The following is a 23,032-nucleotide window of genomic DNA, read 5'->3' as shown; positions in this document are numbered from 1 at the left end:
GCATCCTCATGGCAGGAAAATAAAACACCCTGAATTTCTGCCAGTCACTGCAGATATGAAAGGCACAGGTCGCCTTCAAGGGGGAGGAAAATTTGATATCCAAAGCATCTGATGCTGAGGCAAAGGAAATATTGAAATGTACCTCTGACATTTAACAAAGGAGAACAAGGACATTTGTTTTATTTTAAGAGAGCGAGAAGCTGTGTAGCGATAGCAAACACAATAATGGAGTGAAAAACTTTCATGAGATCCGGTAGCATGACTTTTCCCATCCATCTCCACAAATAATTATTAATCCTAAAATGTACAATTCCTTAAAATCCAAAAAACACATGTTTTCTAAACTACATGTCTTTAAAAGATATACCTTGTATTTTGGGTACCCATCTCACTCTGCAAAAGTCCTGTATTTCAGAACTGAGCAAAATGCTGGGCTTTAATTCCCAAGCAGAAAGACAGATAGATTTTCTCCCTCCCTCATAATACTGGAAGTCAGGGTCATCTAATGAAGCTGACTGGTGAGAGATTCTGGTCAGGCAAAAGGAAGTGCTTCACACAGTGCATAGTTAGACTGTGCAATTCGCTACCACAAGATTTAGTGATGACCACTGACTTTGGGCCGAAACAGACATTATTTTAAATCTGTTATCTCGCAGTCTTTCTTCATTTTTATTCTAGAGAAGATGCAGGGCCCCAATAGCGTCCATAACAGGGAGGAGGGAGGTTAAAGCCTCCTTCCCCTTCACTAAGATCCAATCTAGAATGGGTCCCCGTACCTACTCTACAGTAAAAATGAAAAATGACGTTGCTGCTAGATATGGATTTTATTATTTATTTTATTTATTTACAATATTTATATACCGCTCCTCATCAGAAGATTTCGGAGTGGTGAACAACATAAGAATAAAATAAGAATAAAACAATGGTTAAAAGAGTTTAAAAAGTTAAAACATTTTTAAAAAGACAAATCCCAGCGAAGTGGAATTCAACAACCCACGGCTGGTCATGCAAGGAAGGCCTCTTGAAAGAACAACGTCTTCAGGAGGCACCGGAAAGAACACAATGTTGGCGCCTGCCTGACCTCTAAAAGCAGGGAATTCCACAGGAAGGCGCCCACCACACTGAAGGCTCTTCTCCTGGTGGACTCCAACTGGACCATAGGTCCATGTGGAACCACCAGGAACATACCCTCTGATGACCTCAGTGACCAGGCAGGTTGGTAGGGAAGGAGGTGCTCTCTCAGGTGTCCTGGTCCCAAGTTGTTTAGGGCTTTGTACACTAGTACTAATACCTTAAACCTGGCCCGGTAGCGAATAGGCAGCCAGTGCAATTCCCTCAGCAAACGAGTTACACGCCGAAAAGGGGCAGCTCCCGACAACAGCCGAGCTGCTGCATTCTGCACTAGCTCCAGCTTCCGGACCAGCCTTAAAGGCAGCCCCACATAGAGCGCATTGCAGTAATCCAGTCTTGAGGCTACTAATGCCTGTACCACCGTGGTCAAGCTATCCCTGTCCAGGAGAGGCCGTAGCTGGTGAACCAGCCGAAGCTGGTAAAAGGCACTCCAAGCTGCCGCGACCACTTGGGCCTCAAGCAACAATGATGAATCTAGGAGTACCCCCAGACTACGGACCTGATCTTTCAGAGGGAGTGCAACCCCATCCAGACAGGCAATGAGCCTATCTCCCGGACCCGGGAACCACTCACCCACAGGGCTTCCGTCTTGCCAGGATTCAGCTTCAGTTTATTGGCCCTCATCCAGCCCATCACTGAGTCTAGGCACTGATTCAGGACTTGCGCAGCTTCTCCTGATTCAGATGTCACAGGGAGACAGAGCTGCGTGTCATCAGCATACTGATGGCATTTAGCTCCAAATCCCCTAATGACCGCTCCCAGTGGCTTCATATAGATGTTAAACAACATTGGGGACAGGATGGTACCCTGCGGCACCCCATAGCTCAATTGCCAAGGGGCCGAGGAATAGTCACCCAATGTTACTCTCTGAAATCAGCCCTGTAGGTAGGACCGGAACCACTGTAGCACAGTGCCTCCAATACCCATCCCACGGAGTCAATCCAAGAGGATATCATGGTCAATGGTATCAAAAGCCGATGAGAGATCGAGCAGAATTAACAGGGTTGCACTCCCCCTGTCCCTCTCTCGATGAAGGTCATCCATCAGGGCGACCAAGGCTGATTCAGTCCCATAACCAGAACGAAACCCAGACTGAAATGGGTCTAGATAATCAGTATCCTCCAAGAGTGCCTGCAATTGGTTCACCACAACCCTCTCAAGTACCTTCCCTAGAAAAGGGGTATTTGCGACTGGGCGATAGTTGTCTAATACCGTTAGGTCCAGGGTGGGCTTCTTCAGGAGTGGCCGCACTACTGCCTCCTTAAGGACAGCAGGGATCACCCCTTCCCGTAGGGAAGCATTTATCACTCCCTGGACCCACCCAGTCATACCCCTTCGGCTAGCTTTTATTAGCCAGGAGGGACAGGGATCAAGGGGGCATGTGGTCGGTCGCATTATTGCAAGCATCTTGTCCACATCGTCAGGCCATAACAACTGGAACTGATCCCACAAAATCGGGCAGATGGTGGCATCAGATTTAAAGTAATGTCTGTTTTGACCCTGGGGAAAGCAATCCTATGGCCCCTAGACAGTGTCCGGGGGGCCATAGGATACCTCTGTTTCCTGGATCCGAAGCTGGAGACAGCGCTCCGACCTTGGGCCCAGGAGTCCAAGCTCCCCCCTTCCCCAATGGCATGGAGAGAACAGCGCCTGCTGCCTCTCTGAGTTTGGCAAAGTGACCTCAGAGAGGACGGAAAGGGGGCGGTTCTGTGTGCGGGGAGAGGAGGGGACCAGGGAAGAGGCAATGTGAGCTATCCCTGGCCTTCCCCCTCCTCCTCCCCTCCCCCTCTGCAGAGCTCTAGCTAGACAGGCAAAAATGCCTGTCTGCCAAAAATGCAGAGCGGGAGAAGCGTGGAGGTGATGATTGCCTCCACGCGTCTCCCACTCTGCACCATATAAGACTGTGCCCTAAACGGCTTCAAAAGGGATTAAACAAATCCATGGAGGCTATCAATGGCTGCTCGTCATGGCTATAGAGTATTTTCCATATTAGAGGCATCATGCCTCTGTGTTGCTGGGGAACATGGGCGTGAGGGTGCTGTTGCACTCACGTCCTGCTTGTGGGCTTCCCATGGGCATCTGGTTGGCCTGCTGCGGCAATGGAACACTGGACTAAACGGGTCTTTCGTCTGATGCTGCAGGGCCCTTCTTATGTTCTTAAACACAAAGAGTTTTATTCCTTACGGTCTACGACCAACACGAAATAAAACTGTACAAATATACAGGTTTCGCATTGTAAATAACATCAGCAACAATGTGAAAGCAAAAGCATCATCCCTAGTAAAACTTCCACCAGGAAAATTAACAATAATCACAGGCACCCAATCTGCTGTCAACTGCATGAGCTGTGTTGGGATGTCATTCCCAAGCATTTCAGCCATCTTCACAGGGGGATTCATTTAGAGGCTAGCTTGAAAGCCAGCAGAGGCCAGAGAGTTTGGAGACGTAGGTTCCACTCCCTGCTTAGCCACATTGGATGGCTTCAGGCCAGTCTCTCAGATGAGCCTACCTCGCAGGGTTGTTGTGAGAAAAAACGGGGAGACAGTTCATGTTCACCACTCATAACTGGGCAATTTGTGGCCCTCCAGATGATGTTGGACTGCAACTCCCATCAGCCCTACCAAGCATAGCCAATAGTGAGGGATGATGGGAATTGCAGTCCAACATCTGGAGGACCACAAATTGCTCACCCCTGCCTAAGAGGAAAGACAGGATAAAAATATAAATGAATAACAACCTAATTTATTAAATGAGAACAAATTCCATCTCCTTCCAATAAAGCCTATGCAGAGGAGCTTTAAGCACACTCCTCAAATGGCTGGATGTGCCTGATCTCGTCTGATCTCAGAAGCTAAGCAGGGTCAGCCCTGGTTAGGACTTGGATGGGAGACCGCCTGGGAATCAGGCTTCCTGCACTGAGCTGGGGGTTGGACTCAATGGTCTTGTAGGCCCCTTCCAACCCTAGGATGCTATGATTCTACATGGCAACTCAAAGTCAGTCCCACTGAATTCCACAGAGCTTACTCCCAGGTAAGCAAGCATAGGATTGTAGCCTCATAGTGCAACCCTATGCATGTTTAATCAGACGTAAATGCTCTTGTGATCAACCGTCTTAACTCCCAGAAAAGCGTGCATTGGACTGCAGCCCAAGTTTTCTGTTGAGCTTGTGGGTGAATAAATTCCCAACAGAGAAACTGAGTATGACTTAATTTAAATTATCCTTGCTGCTTACTGGCCTCGTCTCTTCCCCACTGTTCCTGCACTTCCCCTTTTTGTTTTTATACACACACAGCCGCCGTCCTCCAAGATTTCACGCTATGTGGATTTACTCAAAGTATGCCACAATGATGAGTGGATATTTCAGGCTGGTTCTGGGAAAAAGGAATCCTGGGGGAATTTCACTACGAACCCACCAGCTGCACTTGCGTCTTGCCCTGCGTTTCTCAAATTCACATCCTGCAAGACCACAGTGGAGGGCTCCCGTGTTGGATCAATTCAGAGCCAGCCTTGCGACATGAACAACAGTCAACTACATTTCCTTGTTGCACCTTTGTGGACTGATGGCACCTACCGCAGATCATTTCAGATACATGTGTGCACTACAGTTTTCACTGCGTGTTTTCAAAAGAGCCTGGCAATCTCAAGCTCAGTCACTCTGAAAATAGGAAGTGTGTCTTTTCCCTGAGCAGAACAATAGTACCGCTTAAAAAAAAACAAAAACAAAGGAGACTTGAGAGCAAAATGCCTCTGAGCATGTACAGGGTGCCTTTCATTCTAGGCGGGAGGCAGCTTTTTAAAAGTGAAAGAGCAGTGCCTCCTCCTCGCATGTTTTTAAAAGCATATTTAACCCTCGCACACCCCTTTCCAAGTATCTCTTTTTTTAAAAAAGCAAACAAGCCACTACACCACTGAGTATAAAGCAGGTTCCTATAGTCCCGTTTTAAACTCACTTAGTTCGTAGCACTTTCATGACTACAGGTATAAAATGGTGTTTGCTTTTGATGCCCTCATCACCTGCCACTAGGGGCTGTTCACACAACACGCTAACCCACACGTTTTCTGCAGGGTGGGTTAGGGTGTTGTCTGAACCCAGGACATTTTTCACAGGGTGGCTTGTTAACTACCCTGAACAACTCAACAACAAACCATGGGTTCTCAAGGTGGCTTGTTCGAGAAAAATAAGCCACAATGCATGGTTAACAAGCCACCCTCACTGCGTTCAGACAACATGCTAACGCACAGTTCAACAGACAACCCACGGTTCAAAACAACCCACACTCAATCACTGAGTGTGGGTTAGCGTGTTGTGTGAACAGCCCCTCTGGGTGGTCATTTTGGGGCTCTGGCACAATCCAGCTCTACTAGCTGTACCACTGGCTGTCAATCAAGTATCAACAATACTGGGCTACCTGGACCAATGATCTGATTCAGTAGAAGGCAACTTCCTCTGTTCTTATAACCTTGGTGTGATCCAACCATCAGTGCATGCATTTTTACATAGACACCCATCTTCCACTTGTTGCAAATGACGCTGACATTTTCACTCAAGGGAACTCCCACTGTGATATTATCTGTGCTGGCGATTAGTCTCTTCCTCTCAGTAATTAGTGGTTAGTTCTGCCAAAGCCATGTAGCATTTACTGCTTTCCATTAGCAGCCATCAAGCCCCCCCAGTGCGTCAGGAGTGGCAGACCTGAGCATCAAGTCCTCTAATGGAAGGGGCCCCCCAAGGGAGAAGAGGGGAGAACAAAGACAGCTCAGTAACAATACTGCAGGTCTGGGGAAAGAGGCAGGAGGTTCCTTCCAGAATAGGAATACATTTGCGGGCAGGGGAGGAGAAAGCAGGAATCCTCCAGGAAATTCTCCAAGCATAGATTTGCTTGTAAAAACAACAAGTGTATATTCTACTTTTGTTTTTCTTTACTACATTCCCCATTATGGGGCTTAGGGATTTTAGGGAGAAAAACTGGAGATAAAGCATTGCACTTGGCAAATTCATTCAACCAGGTGCTCTCCAGATGGCTCGCACTGGGGCATGCTGGGGGTTGTAGTCCAAAACATCTGGAGTGCACCAGGGTTGGAAAAGCTGACTTAGACTTTAAAAACGAGAAAAAGATACGTTGCTCCAAATAGAACCTCACTGAAATCAGAAACCTTTGCAAATCCACAATATCCAGTTCAAATTTTGGGAAGGGTCACCTGATTCTGATTGGATGGAAAAAGTTTCACCCCTGTTCTAGGGAGCATATAATGAGCACAGAAGCACCATTGTCGGCAGGAAAGCGGCTAGGCAGAGGCTGTGCTTGTGCGTCAATCTCAAGACAGCTTTTAATTTCACAGCCCCCACACCCCTGATCTGCTACAACATCAAAAGCAACGCAGATTTTTTTTTTTTTTTAAACCCAGGTGGTGCAAAGGAGGAAAAAAAAACCCTTAGAAAGATGAGCATCATAAATCATTCACGCCACAGCTGCTGCATCTCACTGCTGACGCCTTCAGATGGCAGAGATGGTGCTTTTTGATGCGCCAGTTCTCACGGCACCATAGTAGGGAAGAGAGCCCTGCTGGGAAATATTGTTCAGCGGTGGTCCAGGAGGGAAACCCTTTGGGTAGCCTTTCCCCAACCCAGTACCCTCCAGAAGTGTTGGATTGCAATGCCCATCATTCCCAGGCATGGCCCTTGGATAGTCCAACATGTCTGGAGGGCAACAAGTTGGGACGGCCGCCTGAAGGGAATCAGGGATCTCTGGAGTGGCAGTTTGCAACAGGGTGATGGCAGAAGCCAACTCCGTGGGGACCAAAATCCCCCACCATGTGCCGCCAGAGGACAGGCTGAATGTGCAACTTTGCACGAGACCTTTGCCACTCACCGAGAACTGCCAGACGCCCGGAGCTGCGCGATGAGCCAGATGTGCAGTTCTCCTCGCTCCTTCCCTGAAACCCAATATTCCGGGACGGGTGGAGGGGAAACCCAGCAGCATTTCCACCTTGGCATAAGGACGCCAACTGCTTCCCACTGCGGGGATGCCAGGCTGGTGGACTCACCCCCCCTCCCACTCCCAACTCTTACTCCACCCAGATCTATGTGAGCAGTTCTATTTTCAGATCTGTGCACGGCCCAGCCTTGGCAGGCACGCTTTCCCTTACCTGTGCAGGAGCAAGGTTTCCCAGCAGGGCTCCTCGAGCAGCGCCATGGGAAAGCCCCTGTTCACCACCACTGCCCTTCCCAAAGCAATCCGAAAAGGATAGAAGGAAACGGACAAACAGCAAACACAAGCAGGATGGCAAGGCGGGCAAGGTGGGCAGAAAGGAGTTGCTTGCTGCCCTCTCTCCTGACCTGCTCGGAATCTGCAGGGGGGTGGCAGCAACAGCCACGGTCCGGCCTGTGAATCGCAGCTTTGTCTAGGTGGAATTCCATCTCTGTCCAAGCCACTGGATTCTGTGGTTGTTGCGTTGGGGTGGGTGGGGGGGAGCAGCTGCTTGTGTGAGAGGGAGGCTGAATGTCACGGCCAGGGCTCTGCCCTCCCAGCATAGACTTGTGACAGCCACGCTCAACTTGGTGATGCTCAGGCAAAAGGATGGTCAAGCCACGAGAGCAGGGGTGTAGCTGAGCCAGGGTTTGCAGGATCAAAGCACCGGGACTTTTTGATTAGCAGAGACGGTAACATCAGCTGCCACTCCACTCAGGCTTCCTTGTTCCCTCTGAACTTAGTTGCAATCCTCACAGTAGCTGGGTGGGGTGTGGGGGATGGATTTTCCCAGAAACAATATACCGTTGTGATTATTCCTTTTGTAATGCCAAGTATTTTGGGGTGGCCTGATCCTGAATGGGCAATTAAAACTCACTCACTTTACAAAAGACAAATTACAAGCACACACAGACGAATCAAAACAGATTTTTGGTCTCCCCTTGGGGGCGCGGCCAAGGGGGCTGCCATGATGAGTGTATCTGCACTTCAGAATTTACCACCAGTGCACAAAAGGAACCATCAAATGCAAACTGAGAACTGAAGAACGGCCTTCCTGGATTGGCTCAGATGATGCATCTAGCCCAGCATCCATGGTGTCGCACACTACATTATATGCACGGTAGTGGAGGTGGGGCAGCCATGTCTCCACCACAGAAACTGAATGGCTGGTTTACTTTTGAGCAGACATAGCTAGGATGGTATTGGGAGGTCGTTCCTTGCCTGTGCATAGACTTCCTCTATGCAAATGTCTCACGATCATAAAATTTGAAAGCCTTGTTATCACCTCATTCACTTGCCAGAGCAAGGAGGGTCCATCAGTTACGCCGGTGCTCCAGATGATGTCATTGCACGGTGTGGAGAAAGTGGAGAGAGAGACATTTTCTTCCTCTCTCATCATACTAGAACCCAATGGGGTCATCCCACGAAGCTGATTGTTGGGAGATTTAGGACAGATAAAAGGAAGGACATCTTCACACACTGCATTGTTAAAACTGTGGCATTCACTACCACAAGATGTGGTGACAGCCACCAGTTTGGATGGCTTTAAAGGGGGACTGGACAAATTCATGGAGGAGAAGGCTACCCATGGCTACCAGACCTGATGCCAATATGCTACCTCCAGTGCCAGAGGCAGTGAGCCTATGTATACCAGTTGCTGGGAAACATGGGCGGGAGGGTGCTGTTGTGCTCACGCCCTGCTTGTGAGTTCCCGGTAGACAGCTGGCTGGCCACTGTGTGAACAGAATGCTGGACTAGATGGACCCTTGGTCTGGTCAAGCAGGGCTCTTCTTGTGTTCTTATGTAAATAGACCCAAACCTGACATCAGAAATGGCGCTATTCAGAAACCAGTGGGAGAACACTTCAGCCTCCCAGGGTACTCTATCACAGTGGCCCTCGTGGAGCAAAGGAACTTCAAAGGGAGATTAGAGCAAGAAACACCTGAGTTAGAATTCATCAACAGGTTTAATTCTACTGCCAGAGGCTTGAATCGAGATGAAAGTTTTTTGTTTTTTTTTAAATCACACTACATGTGTTAATTGGCTTACCTACTGCAGGATGTTTGTGTTAAAAACTGCACTGTGAATAACCACTGTTGTTAATGTGATTGCCATTCTCAGTACTTTCTGCATTTAATTTCCTTCTGAACTCACTGTTTACAGTTCTCTCCCCTCCACCGCTAACCATACGTACTGCATATAAACTTGAAACACTCCATAACACTCCATGTATCTGATGAAGTGGGCTATCATCCTCGAAAGCTGATGCCAGAATAAATGTGCTAGCCATCAAGGTAGCATGAGACACCTTGCTGGTTTTGCTGGAACAGCACGGCTGCCCCTCTGGAAATTTTAATGGTGGTTTAGAAGAGAGAATGTCAGTGAATTCAGCTTGTCCTGCAAAAGGTGTGGGTGCCCTCTTTGCTGTTGCATCTGGTCACCCAAACAGACCAGCTTGCCCAGTCCACGCATTCTTGGGATCCTTGGAGCTTAGTTTCTGCAGGGGGCTGGCATGTGACCCAGGGAGAGAAGCAGGGAAGGCCCTTGTAGCAGGATAGGCTGTGCCTGGCAAATGACGCTCCGTGGACTCCCGCTCCTTTGCAGGGCAAGCAGAAATTCTTGGGGCCCACCACACCCTTTTAGCACCAAAGGAAGAAAAAATGTCTTTGTTTTTGCCAAGAGGATTCTGTTCGGACTCCCACAGACTTTTTTTTTTAACTGATGTTTCCAGGCTCGACCCCACCTACAGGCTCAGGATGAACAGCTCCCTCTTTCTCTTCATCTCAGCCCCCTGCTTGTTGTTCCCATCAGCCGACCTCCTGTACTTGTTCCCGTCTGTCCACCAGCTCTGCCTTTCCCTTGATCTCCTTTCTCAGAGGTTAAATCTCAGCAGCGAGATGTTTCCAGGACTTGCCCAGAAGCAGGCGCGGCCTCCCCCAACCTGGCAGCCTTCCAAAAGTGTTGGACTACAACCCCCATTGCCCCCAGCCAGCACAGCTGTTGGGTTGGGGATGATGATAATTGTAGTACAATCCATCTGGAAGGTTGGGGGAGGCCAGCTTTAGAGAACAGAATGCTTGCTAAACAGGTATTTTCCAGCACAACAGAACAGATATTTTCCAGCACAATTCCCTCATGGGTAAACTTCCAGGGGCCGCATAACAATGGTGTGCAGAGACAAAGCCAAATGTAGGTGGGCTTTTGGCTGATTTGAAGCCAAAAGCATCAAATCAGCATCCTCTTGTGTATGTATATATGTGTGTGCGCGTGCGCCATATTACGAGAGGAAAACCCAAAGGGATGTAAACCTCAGCCCTGGGGGCTAAAACTGGCTCTCCAGGAGCCAAATTTGGTCCTCCGGCGTTCTCTACTTGGCTATGCCCTATCCTGTTCCCCACCCCTTTTTCTTTAACCACAAATTGTTTGGTAGTGTTATGTATCAGGGGTGGTGGTGGTGGTACTGTGGCTTAGTTATTGTTTTGAACCTTGGCACCGGCTGTAGAGCTGGGAGCAGCGACTGTGGGTGGGGCATCTGCTCAGTGGTCACAATTCAGAATTCGGTGTGTGCTGAATTAAAGAACGGTTGCATCTGAGGCCTACTGATTCTGCAGTCATTCCTTCTCCCTATTCAACAGGTGCTTTCCCAGGTTTTGTGCAGTTTTTTCCCCATTCTAAAAGGTTGAAATGTCTCTCCTAAGGCTTGGCTACCGGCAGTGAGAGCTTCCAGCTACAATATGCCCTCAGGCTGAAAGAGGTTCAGTACCCCTGACTTAAAATTCCTCTCAGTTCCAGATATGCCCAGGTGGGCTGGGATTGCTGAGATGGGATGGAAATGCCCTCCCCACATGCTCAGACACACAACACATCATTCATGTATGCAGTTCACTGCCACAGAACACAGCAACGGCCCCTCACTTAGATGGCTTTAAAAAGGGATTAGACAAGAGGGGAGGGACCTCTATCAATGGCTACAAGCCATGATGGCTATATAAAACTTTCATGTTCAGAAGCAGTGTACCACTGAATACACCCTTTCCTGGGGAGCAACCACAGTTGCTGTTGATTTCCAGGCCTCCTTGGGGGCTTCCCAGAGGCATCTAACTGGCCACTGTGGAAAACTGGATGCTACACTAAATGGGCCTTTGGTTTGGTCCAGCAGGGCTCTTCTTACGCTCTTTCCTTCATTGTTGCCCTGGCACTGAAAATAATCCCAAGATCAATAATAATGATTCACATATATAAAGCACATTTCAAGTGTTCAAAGCGTTACATTTTCTCAGCAATCCTCACAACAGGCTCTGCACAATAAGCGAATGGTGTTATTGCAGAGGGGGAGTTGAGGAAGAGAGAGGCTTGCCTAAAGCCACCTAGAATTAATTAGCATAATTAATTAATTCTGCACTGTCAGTGTACATGGCACCTTCATAGAATTAATGGATTTTAGAGTGGGAAGGGAGCTTGGAAGTCACGGAGTGCAGTTTTTCGGCGCAGTTTTTTTGCCCATTCTAAAAGGTTGAGATGCTTCTCCTTCGACTTAATGATTGGCAGTAAGCGAAAATATGCTGATGGATTTGGCCCGGCCCCACCACTGGAATGTGGGTCCTGAGAGCTTCTCTAAAATGGATTTCAGACTGAAAGAGGTTCTGCACCTCTGAGATAAACAAAATGAAGGTGTTCTTATTTAAGGAAGCTTTGGTTAACCTATCATCCACCTATTTTTAGTAGCTTGGCTTAGCAATCTCATAATGCCATCTTCTTGGGCAGAGGTGGGTAGACAATGTTTTTCACTAGAACCCCGAGGTCCACCGACCAAAGCCAAGTGCAAAAAAGTGGCTCAGGAAGGTGGACATAGAAATGAGGCATATGGCGCCTCTGAGCTCGTGCTTAGCCCAGGAATTAGTTTTCAGTACCAGTTCTGGAGCTCACACACAAATGCTTTCACATGCAAACCTAGTCCTGTTCCCCCCAATCCTCCCCCCACAGCTTTCTTGATTTTGGTAGCCTAATTTAGGAAGTGGCAGGGGAAATACTTTTTGTTCTGGCTATGGCTAAACCATTAGGAGTCATAAAGCTTTGCTGATCTACTGCATATCACCTGTTCTTGGAGATGGAACAGCACACAACAAGTGCTGTGAAGAATAATGGGAATAGTGAAGATAACTGGTTATGGTTCCCATAACAGGATGGCTCCAAGAACTGATAAGAGATCCGTGATTCTTTAAATATTGGAGGAATTGGTTCCCAAAACATAATTGTTGTCCTCATCATATACCAACCAGAACCAAATTAGGCTGTGAAACTTCTCCTTCAATGTGATCAGTTAGAAGACATCCTCAGGGAATAGCAAAGGGAACAACATTAAATGTAGATCTACGGTAGCAATCTGTGTTGTTTGCTCATCTGATGCTTTGAAGATGCTTTGAGAGTGAAGAATGTCTCCAGAATGTCTCTTTGTTTTCCCAGTGTAAAAGATGTCTGACAAACTTCACCAGCTGTGTTGATGTTTATCTATGATAAAAGAGGATATGTCTCTGTCTGTCTGTCAGTGCCAGAGCACCAAGACCATAAAACCCAGACACCTGAAACTTGGCATGCATACTCAGGGGACCCTCAGGGTGTGCACCTTGGAGGGTTTTTTTGGTTTTTAAAACAGATTAATTAACTTACATAAATTTAAATGTGTCCATGTGGTTGAAGCCTGCACTAACGTCCTCAACAGACATCCCTAGAGTTATCCAAGTGAAACCAGGAAACAAACACAAGCTAAGCAGGGTCAGCCCTGGTTAGTACTTGGATGGGAGACCACCTGGGAATCAGGCTTCCTGCATTGAGCAGGGGGTTGGACTCCATGGTCTTGTAGGCCCCTTCCAACCCTAGGATGCTATGACTAAGAAGGCTGAGGGACAGAGTTATATGCCTGCCCTCTCCTCTCTGCTGTGGGACAATCAGGGGAATGACTGTGGAGAGACCCCCTCCCTCAGGGGGCTATATGGGTGCACCATGGCAGAGACCATGCCTAGGGTAGCCAGTGAGCATGGATTCACTCCAACAGGCTGGGCACTCTGAGAGCGATGTTTACTGTATCAAACTATGGGTTATTCCTGTTGGGAATAATGCAGCCTCATCGGCAAGTTACGGAAAGGGGGCAGTTAGTTAATTCATGGGAATTTTGACCACAGCCAGCCTGAGGAGCTCTATCGCCTACAGCAGTTTCCTGCAATTGCTTCTTTTTGTTCCTCCCCTTCCTTCCCTGACTTCCACCATTGCTGGGAACACGTGTGCTTACTCTCTCACTCCTGCCTGCATAATAGGACATGTATGAGTAAAACCATTTCACCTTTTCTTCACTAAAGAAAGGTGTTGTCTCCTCTTATAGCCTGTTGTATATGTGGGGCTGGCAAACACCCATTCTGGTTTGCCTCTTTGTTTTCTCTCTCTGCTAACTGCCTTTCTAACAGGAGGCATCCTTACCAAATGGCCCCATCAGTTCTAACCTGCATAGAGCCAGGTCCATTCATTAGTATCCTGATCAGCTATTTCAATCAATTGAGCCCTATAGTTTGTCAGCATGCAACAGTATTTGTGTGGATAACTTACCACTTTCCGTTCATTTCTATTGGCAATAATGTTCATTCTGGTTTGGTTGAACTTAATCACTGCTGTTCAGAGGGACCGAGGATGTTGCCTCAAACCAACTCAGATCGTCAGTCCATTGAGCCAGCTTCTTCCACAATGGCTGGCAGCAGTTCTCCAGGGCTTCAGACAGGGGCCTTTCCCACCCTTCTTGGGGATGGCAGGGATTGAACCTGGGACGTTCTGCATGCAAAGCAGGGGCTCTGTCTGTGAGCTGGAGCCCTTCCCCAAAATATTGCAGCCCTGCATTTTATGTTCTAGTGGTGAGTTCTAGCAAGGGAACGAAAGAAGCTGCCTCATACTGAACCAGAGCCATCTAACTGAATCAGTCCATCTAACTCAGTGCTGTCTGGTAGCTGGTCTCCAGGCTTTCGTGCAGGTTGCTTTCCTGGCCCTACCTGGAGATGCTGGGGACTGAACCTTCTGCATGCAAAGTATGTGCTCTGCCATTGAGCTATAGCCACTCGGTTATTCAGTGAATATGTTTCAGACACCACCATTCACATCAATCGGGCTCAGCAACAGAATAATAAACGTTTCTGTTGATTCAAAGGAAATTGTTCATGATTCACTCACTTCTTTGAAAATGTGGCAGCCCCAACTCGTAAAGTGGCTGTCTGTTCATGGAAATGAGCTCACAAACACTTTAAGGAGGCTGTTTACAGTTTTCTGTGGAATGCTTCTTGTGGCACACTGATATCCAGAGAGAAAAAAGAAAACTAAGTGAGTGGCTACTTTACAAGCCTGGTTTAGAGCGCAATCCTATGCATGTTTAGACAGAAAAAAGTGCTATACCTTCCAGCATCCCTCTAGCTAGCCATGCTGGCTGGGCCATGCTGTGAATTGTAAGACTTTTTTCTGTCTAAATATGCACAGGATTGTGTCCTTAGGGAGCAATCCTATGGCCACTATACACTGTCTAGAGGGCCATAGGATATACTCTTTACCGGGAACCGACCTCGGAGCCCACGCTCTGAGGGGCTCTGAGGTCGGTTCCCAGTAATCCAACTTCCTCCCGGTCTGTGCTGCCTTGGAAGCAGCGCAGAGAAGCCCCGTCCTCTGCGCTCGGAAGACGAGTGCGCAGAAACTGAAAAGGGGCGTTCCAAGGGGCATTCTGGGGTGGGGAGAGCGGAGCTGCGCGTATGACACATCCAATGTGTCGCATGGCAGCTTCCTCTCCCAGTCGGCCCCCCCACTGCTAGACAGCCGAAAACCGCTGTCTAGCAAAAAACAGCAAGGCAGGAGGGGCGCAGAGGGAACAATCCTCCCCGTGCCTCTCCTGCCTTGCTTAGGATAGGCGGTCGCCTCCAAGTTCAGAGGCGGCTGCCTATCTAGTTAGGATTGCGCCTTTAGTATTCTTTTCTACACAATACTGCTAATCGCTGTATCTACTTTTGGTTTCGTCAAAGAATTGAGATCCAGGCTCTACACAAAGAGCCTTTCCTTTCCTGTTTTTCTGCTACATAACTTCTAGGTGGTGCTGTGCTATAGCAGAATCTCATGGTAGGAAAATACCTTTTATTTCGCCTTCAGAAATACTACATTTTCCCCTCTCTAAAAAAAAACTGGAAACATGCTCTTAAAAAACAGAAGTGAAACTGGAAGATCACCATGCTGTCTAAAGAACCAGTAAACAACCGTGAGTAAGGAATCACTTGCCCACAATAAATGCCTCATGTAGAAAAGCTCAATGACTCTGGCTAAAACTCTCCCTTCATCAGCTCATGCACCAACTGCGTTAACTAAACAGACCTTGTTGAGAATTCTATGGCTGCATTGGATTCAGCGTCAAACTAGACCTGACATTATTCAGGTCAAAAACAATAAAGCATCTTAAAGATGAACACATCTATACCAGCATCAGCTTTCATGGATCCTGTCCACTGCAACAGATGCATGAACTATTAATGCCATCAGAGATAGAGGATATAGCATCCCTTCCATTGTGTTTGGAACTCGCTGAATTTTGCAACTAAGAACATAGTGCCTGAATTTGCCTTTCCCCCCTTCCGCCCTCCAAATTTCCTTTCCTTTTGAGTCGTGTCTTCCAGATAGTAAGCCTGTGGGCAGGAACTGTCTTATTTCTTATCTTTGCAAATCCTTCTAGGAGCCTTTGGCTGAAGGGTAGGGAAACAATGCTTTGAGTCAAATCAATCCATCTCAAATTGGCAGACTTAAATACACATATGGGGAGGGTGGGGGAGAGATGTAAGCTGTATTGTCCGCGGGGACTGTCCTGTTTTGGCTGTAGCAACTCTAAATGCAGCAGAGTCAGCAAACATTCAAACCTACAGGTGGTTAGCCAGTGGGGTTCAGGCTACAATAGAGGTGGTCTAAATCCAGGCAGAAGTCAAAACAGAGTCAGTCAGTCAGTCAGTCAGTCAATGAGCATCAGGCAGCAGCAGGAGTAGTCAAGGTAACAGGCAGGAGGTCAAACACAATAAATCAGTCAGGTACATTACACAGTCCGGAAGCAGGATTGTTAGACGGTCCAGAAGGTCAGTAAACACAGCATTAATGACAGGGCACCAGTTCAGGAGGCAAGGCACACGGCAGAGACCGGATGGACCAAGTTGTTCCACTGCTGGCTGGATTTCTAGCAAAGACTTTTAAGCCCAAAGCCTGCTGGACCCCACCCAGAGCTCAGCTGTAGTGATCAGAGCTCCCTTTCCAGAGCCTTCCTCTGAGGAGTCGCTTTCTCCTGAGGAGGCCTTTTCTGGAGGTGAGCGCCCTTTTGCACAGGAGCCCTACGAGCGTGTCGCTTGAGGCGCCAACACTGCCGGGGGTCAGGGGGTGGCTCAGCCTCTGCCTCAGAGACAGAGTCCCTTTCCCCTGACAGGTGGTCCTGCAAGCACCCCCCCACCCCGATGCTCGCTCAGGCTCCTGTGGGTCTGGTGGCAGTCCCTGGTCTGGGGTGTCCTGGGCTTCTGGGGCCTCTAGCTTTTCCTCTGAGGAGGACTCCTCCAGCGGGGGCATGACAGGAATTCATGTCATTACTTTATTTTATTTATTTATGTATTACATTTATATTCTGCCCATTTTCCTCCTTAAGGAACCAAGGCGGCGTACATGATCCTCCTCCTCTCCATTTTATCCTCACAACAACAGCCCTGTGAGGTAGGTTGGGCTGAGAGTCTGTGACTGGCCCAAGGTCACCCAGTGAGCTTCCGTGGCTGAGTGGGGACTAGAACCCGGATCTCCCAGCTCCTAGTCCAACACTCTTGCCACTACACCACGCTGGCTCTCATGTCATTAGTCCTTACATGATTTTTATGTTTTTAAAAATAGCAAGTGCAGAGGGTCCTGAACCAGACTGGGACCATGGCACTGGGGAAGGATTTTTCCTATTATGAATCAGGCTTCCTCCATTCCTGGTACTTGCAGTAAGATAGTAGTAGTTAGGAGTAGGGCCTTAAATGCTGCAGTTCCTGGAAGATTCTGCCTGAGAAAGTAAGGACGGCTTCATCTCTGCAAAGTTTTCACAGAAGGATGTAAAAATAGTTTCAGTTGACTTTCAAGTGCTTCGGCAGCTTATTCTGTTTAAGCTGGCTGGAGCAAATCCCCTGTGAGGAAAGGTTAGAATGCTTGGAGCTTTTTAGCTTTCAAAAAAGGCAAGTAGGCGGGAGGGGTTCATGAAAGAAGTGTAGAAAATGATGCATGGTGTGGTGGAAGTGGATCGGGAGATGTTTTTCTCCTTCTCCACAATGCTAGGACCCGGTGTCACTAAACAGTGGGAGATTCAGGGAGATGAAAGGAAGGACGTGTTCACATGTCACACAGTTAAACGATGGGGCTTGATACCACAAGATGTAGCGATGGCAACTAACTTGGCCAGCTTTAAAAGGCGATTAGATAGATGTGTGGAGAAGGCTATCCATGGCTCTTAGTCCTGATGGCGATATGCTACCTCTAGTATCAGAGACAGGAGACCTATGTACACCAGCTGCTGGGAAACACGAGCAGGAGGGTGCTAAATTTTGCTCACGTCCTGCTTCTGGGCTTCCCTTGGGCATCTTGCTGGTCACTGTGGGAAACAGGATGCTGGATCAGATCAGCCTTTGGCTTGATCCAGTATGGCTCTTCTTATGAAGTTCTTTTTAAAAAAAAAACAACACTTAAATGTTAATTGTGCTCATCTGTTGTTTTGCTTCACTTTAATATTTTGGATTTGACTTTCGTTATCTCCTTTGGGGGAAGCACTGAATAAATACCTTGAAGAAATAAAGACAAAAAGCACAATAGTAGGCCAGCGCGGGAGTTCTTACCTGAGATTGCGTGTGGGAGGTGCTGTTGCGACGAGACTGGCCTGTGGCATGCCACTCATGACATCTGGGGAGGGTGAAAGAGCATCCCTGCATGACCATTGGTTGCATCAGAACTGACGCTCATGAGGACAGACGCTTTTTTGAATACAGGAAACTGGAAGGAATAATTAAAAACAAAACAGCACTTAAAGCATCCTGCATTGAGCAGGAGTTGGATTAGAGCAGGGGGTTGAAGCTCTTTCAGCCGAATTCCATTTCAGAGAAGTGGGGGGGGGGCATGCATTTCAGCACTGGCTGGAGCTGAAGGCAAAAGGGAGTGTGGCCAAAGGCAAAGGGGCAGGGCCAAAAATACCAGCATGTTTAAACTTAAAGCTCTTACTGCTAGTAAGTAAGGCCTCAGGAGTGGGAGCGGGACCTTTGAGCAGCTGAGGGTCACAGCAGAGTTGAAGGAATGAAGGTCATGGTGAGATCGTTTGGGAAGTAAGGGCAGAAATATTCAGTGGGCAAGTCCATGGAGAGCTTTAAAAGGCAAGGATGACATCACACCAACCCACATGACAAATGTTCAAGTGTCAACATTTTCACACTCTTACAGCCTTCCCTTATGATCATTTTTAGAGAGAGTGCACACACACAGACTGTCATGTTTCTCTTTCTTTCTGCTCTCTGCCCACTCAGGAACCTGTGTGTTTCACCCAAGGCAAGGGACAGATATGAAGCCATTGCTTCTTTGTCCCAGAATGCTAGGTATAATTTGATACCTGCAACACCTACCAGAGAGTGATTCATTTAGGGCACAATCCTATTTGGAATGGATTGTCCACAATTTGGACAGAAAAAGTCCTACAACTCCCAGCATTCCCCAGCCAGCCATGCTGGGGAATGCTGGGAGTTGTAGGACTTTTCTCTGTCTAAACATGCATAGGATTGCACCCTTAGATTGTAATATTCCCTTTGAAACTCAGTCTGCACTGCAGGTCTCATGACCACAAGATCTGGACTAATTTTTGAACTTTTCTGTTTCTTCCCCCATCCCCTGCCTCCTAAACCACCAAGCCCAGCCTTCCCCAACCTGGTGCCCTCCAGCTGTGGTGGACTACAACTCCCAGCATGCCCCTGCCAGCATAGGGGTTGGAGAAGGCTGACCTGGCCTGGTGAAGCCTTCTGGATAACTTGAAAGCATGTTCAATCCTTTGTGGCATTTTGTCCTAATAAAGGAAATTGCCTAACTGTGGATTTTGGATCCACTCCCTCCCACCCCCCGATTTTTTTTTTTTTTTTTTACTCATGAACCAGTGGAGGCCCATAAGTAAAAGTATTAGTAAATTAGTAGTAGGATTAGGTGGGGTTGTATTATTATAATAATAATATTTATACACTGCCTTTTCCCCAGTACTTTTTCCCAGTTTAACCCTCAAATAAGCCATGACGGCCGGTTTCTCACAACACAGCGCAACTCCTTCTTGCCACAATTGGGGGTTGCATATTCAGAATGACAGCTGCACGTGCCCAGCACACACTGCAGCTCATCATGGGTTAAATAACCCATGTGCCAACTGAATCATAGGCTTCCACTGCATCAAGAGTCTCATACCTTGCAATTGCATGGGCGTCATCAGCATTTGCTGAAAAGTGCCTGGGACATCACTAGGGACTCAAGCCTCCATTACCCTATTCCTGCTCTATTTGTAAAGTTTTATAGATGCCCCTACTGTTCTACTCAAAAGCAAGAACGTACCTCCCTTTAAAAACAAACAAAAGCGCACCACACATAGCCCCCAAACAGGTATGGTTAGTCATTCTGGGCCATTCCTTCATTTTGTTAGGGAGATTGGCTGGTTATGCTTGATGTTTTCTGAATGGGAGAAATATAAAGAATCTCTGGGGAGACAAATCTTCCCTGTCAGCAATATCTCTGTGTGAAAAGAACAGCAGAAGCAGTTTTTGGAAGGATGAGCACCCCTCAACCCCAAATGGCAGTTTTGATACAGACACAGAGCCCTGGTTCCCATATACCAAGAAGCCACCGCGGATGAATTTCCCCAAGGGGCTTCTTGTCATATTGGTGGCTGCCATTTTGAATATTGAGCATCTGGAAGTACAAGGTTGTGTCTCTTTGGAGATCTGATGTGGAGCAGTGGATGTGTAGTTTGTCCTTGCCTGTGCTCAGCTTTTATATTTGGAAATAATTCCAAATATTACAAATCATAATAAAGCCAAAATACAGTATTGCCCAACTGTGGATTTTGGATTTTTTGTTCCTCATGAAGCAGCATGGCTACCTTGGTCTTATAAAATCATGACAAAGAGGAAACCAAACCCCGGTAAGCGCCGCTCCTGCAAATTCTCACTGCTCAGGGAAGTGGGAAGCATGTAACTATATAGTGGGGACCACTGTATAGATAACTCCTCAACAGTGATACCCTTTCCATTTTACAAATCCTTCATAATTGTTGCTTCTTTATTTCTTCTCCTTTTTTTGGTAAGGCTGTGCACTCCTCCTGCTGCTGTAGCACAACCTCCTGTGGGTGCATAAGACCCTTGTCAATTTCACCAGCCTTCTTTTGCAAATATCATTGAAACTGACAAAGGTAAAGTGGAGTAAGGCATGTTCTCACCACTGTGCAGGACTGGCTGGAAATTCACACAGGGACGGGGAGGAGAGAATGACGCAGGAAAGCTCTATATAGTAGAGGCTGTTGCCTTGGGTAGCAGATTTTGTTTAGCCACCACCAAGGGAAGCAGAGTGGGAGAAAGACAGACGCATGGCGGCGCACCCCACTTGGAACAACCTTCCCCAACCTGGGGCCCTCCAAATTTGTTGGACTACAACTCCCATCATGTTGGCTGGGAATGATATTGCTGCAGAATTTTACCCTTCTACTGGACTCGGCCAGAGAACAGACATTGACTTTTGTTTGAGCAAATGTTTATTACCAGAACACTAAGGTGTGGTGCAGTCAAGAGTTGCCAATGTGGCCCCTCAGGGCTGGACCCAAAACAATAGGTGAATTTGGTATTTATACAGACAAGGAAACAAGGCACATGACATAAGCTTTGGTCAGTATTTGGTGCAGTGCTGAGTCAAGGGGCTACAACCTTCCTCCAGAGGAAATTTTCCAGTTTCCAAAGACAAGGGCCCTGCTAGGCATTGTGACTCATGCGCAGTAAGTTCATCAGCCACCATCCTCTAGCACGAATTCAATCAATATGTCCTTTTGCCTGCATGACTCTCGGCACCTCAGCAACACATTCCCATGCTAACAATGCAAGTGGTATTTTTCCACTCCAGTAGGAGTTGCAGTTCAACACCTCTGGAGGACAACACATTGGAGAAGGCTGACTGGGAGACTGTCCCACAGAAGCCCCATTGAAATGGATGTGGGAAATGCCCCCAAACACAGTAGTTCCTGAGCATTTTAGAGAGGCGAACTGGTGGTCAGAACCCCAAACCAATTCCACACCAGTGTGCATAAATTCCAGGGTTAAGGCAATTCAAAAAGCTGAGCATTGTTCAGAAGCTTTACCATGACAGCTCATCTGCTCAGGTTTTTCCCCTTGCCAGTGAAGCTACGCCTGTTGCTAGTATAAAGGGAAGCACCAGGCTATTATTACAAAGGCAGAAAAGCCAGACTTGAGCCATAATGGGTTTCACTAAACAAGCTTTTTGCTTGCGCTCAGGACCTTTATTATGGATTCCCTCTGGGCTTTTATGTTGTTTTTTTTAAAAAGCAACAGCAAAACTCCCAACTTCCTCCTCTTGCAGGATTTGATTAGGGTTACTTACCTAGTGTTGCCACAGCATTTCTCTTCCATAATTCTGGAAGCAGAATTAAATGGCGGTTCCACACAGCACTCAATATATTTCCCTATAACAATCCCTCAGCTCCCAAGCCCATAGGCAAGATCCTAATATATATTTCCTCAGAAGTAAGTCCCATTTAGCAATGGTCTCACCTCTCCCAGCTGCTGGCTCTTTAATTAGTCATATCCTGATAGCCTCAGCCCCAACTGGCCATTTACTTAGTAATTTCCTGTTTTACAGCTTCAGCAATCCCACTATTACTACAACTCAAAGTCAGAAAAGTTTCTGCAAACCAGGTTTCTGAAAAGATAGGAGGACAACAGAAAACACTGGGATGCAACACTACGTTTGTCAGTGACATTTTCTCAATTCTCTGTAATAACCAAGTAAAGTAATGTAAATTGCAGAGAAAAAGGAGAAATTGTGGAAGAAATGGCTGATGTGATTTCCCATACTGTTTGAAAGGTTGAATGATGAACCACCTTTCCTCACTTTACCTCTGAATGTAAGATTTTCACAGTTCACCCTGGCTAACCCCTCACTTGCACATTCCTGAACAAATCAAAATAGGATCAAGACCTCCCAGAATTGCAGACCTTTAGAGCTGCTTGCTCTGACCCGACAAGCATGCCAAGCTTCTTTCCTTCTCATCCCCAGCAGCGCTGCCTCTGCACCACCGCTGATGTTTACAATGGTCATTCATGGCTGTCATGTGCATGCACAGTATGATGAAAGACCCATGCCAGCCAAATTGGGGTATCAGCAAGTCATGCAAACAGCAGGTGTGAAAGATGGGTGAAAAGCCCTTGGTATTAGGTCAGGAGACTGGCAGGCTTAGGAACATAGGAAGCTGCCTTATACTGAGTCAGACGCTTGGTCCATCTAGCCCAGTACTGTTGACATTGACTGGCAGCAGCCCTCCAGGGTTTCAGGTAGGATTCCTTCCTAACCCTACCTGGAGAAGCCATGACTTGAACCTGGGACCTTCTGCATGCAAAGCAGGTGCTCTACCACTGAGCTATGGCCCCTCCCAATCATATGGCTTATCCCCATACCCTGTGCCCAGCATACTGTATATCTTCCTATGTCCAGGGCTACCACAAGTCAGCGATACTGTAACCACTTTGCACAAAATGCAGTAGTTGTCATTCAGTGCAGAACTCAGCATCTCAAGATCCTTGGCTTTCTTTTGATTTAAAAGCTGTTTCCAGCCCTGAAGACGTAGGTAT

At 47.4% G+C, this 23,032-nt stretch overlaps 1 protein-coding gene across 1 annotated transcript in view; it reads right to left on the bottom strand.

Moving 5' to 3' along the window:
* The window catches only part of DRP2 (dystrophin related protein 2), a 74,921-nt gene that overhangs the window by 44,539 nt on the left and 7,350 nt on the right, over nt 1-23,032 (bottom strand). The window contains exon 2 of the mRNA XM_084813323.1: nt 17,999-18,152. Within this exon, the coding sequence (XP_084669449.1) occupies nt 17,999-18,106 (108 nt within the window). The 5' untranslated portion in view covers nt 18,107-18,152. The remainder of the gene's footprint in view (nt 1-17,998; nt 18,153-23,032) is intronic.

This window comes from Heloderma suspectum, chromosome 9, assembly GCF_057233095.1.
Source record: "Heloderma suspectum isolate Gila_16-S chromosome 9, 16-S_ref, whole genome shotgun sequence".
Taxonomy (NCBI): Eukaryota; Metazoa; Chordata; class Lepidosauria; order Squamata; family Helodermatidae; genus Heloderma; species Heloderma suspectum.
The sequence above is the reverse complement of the archived record's forward strand: the minus strand, read 5'-3'. Positions and strand labels throughout refer to the sequence as shown.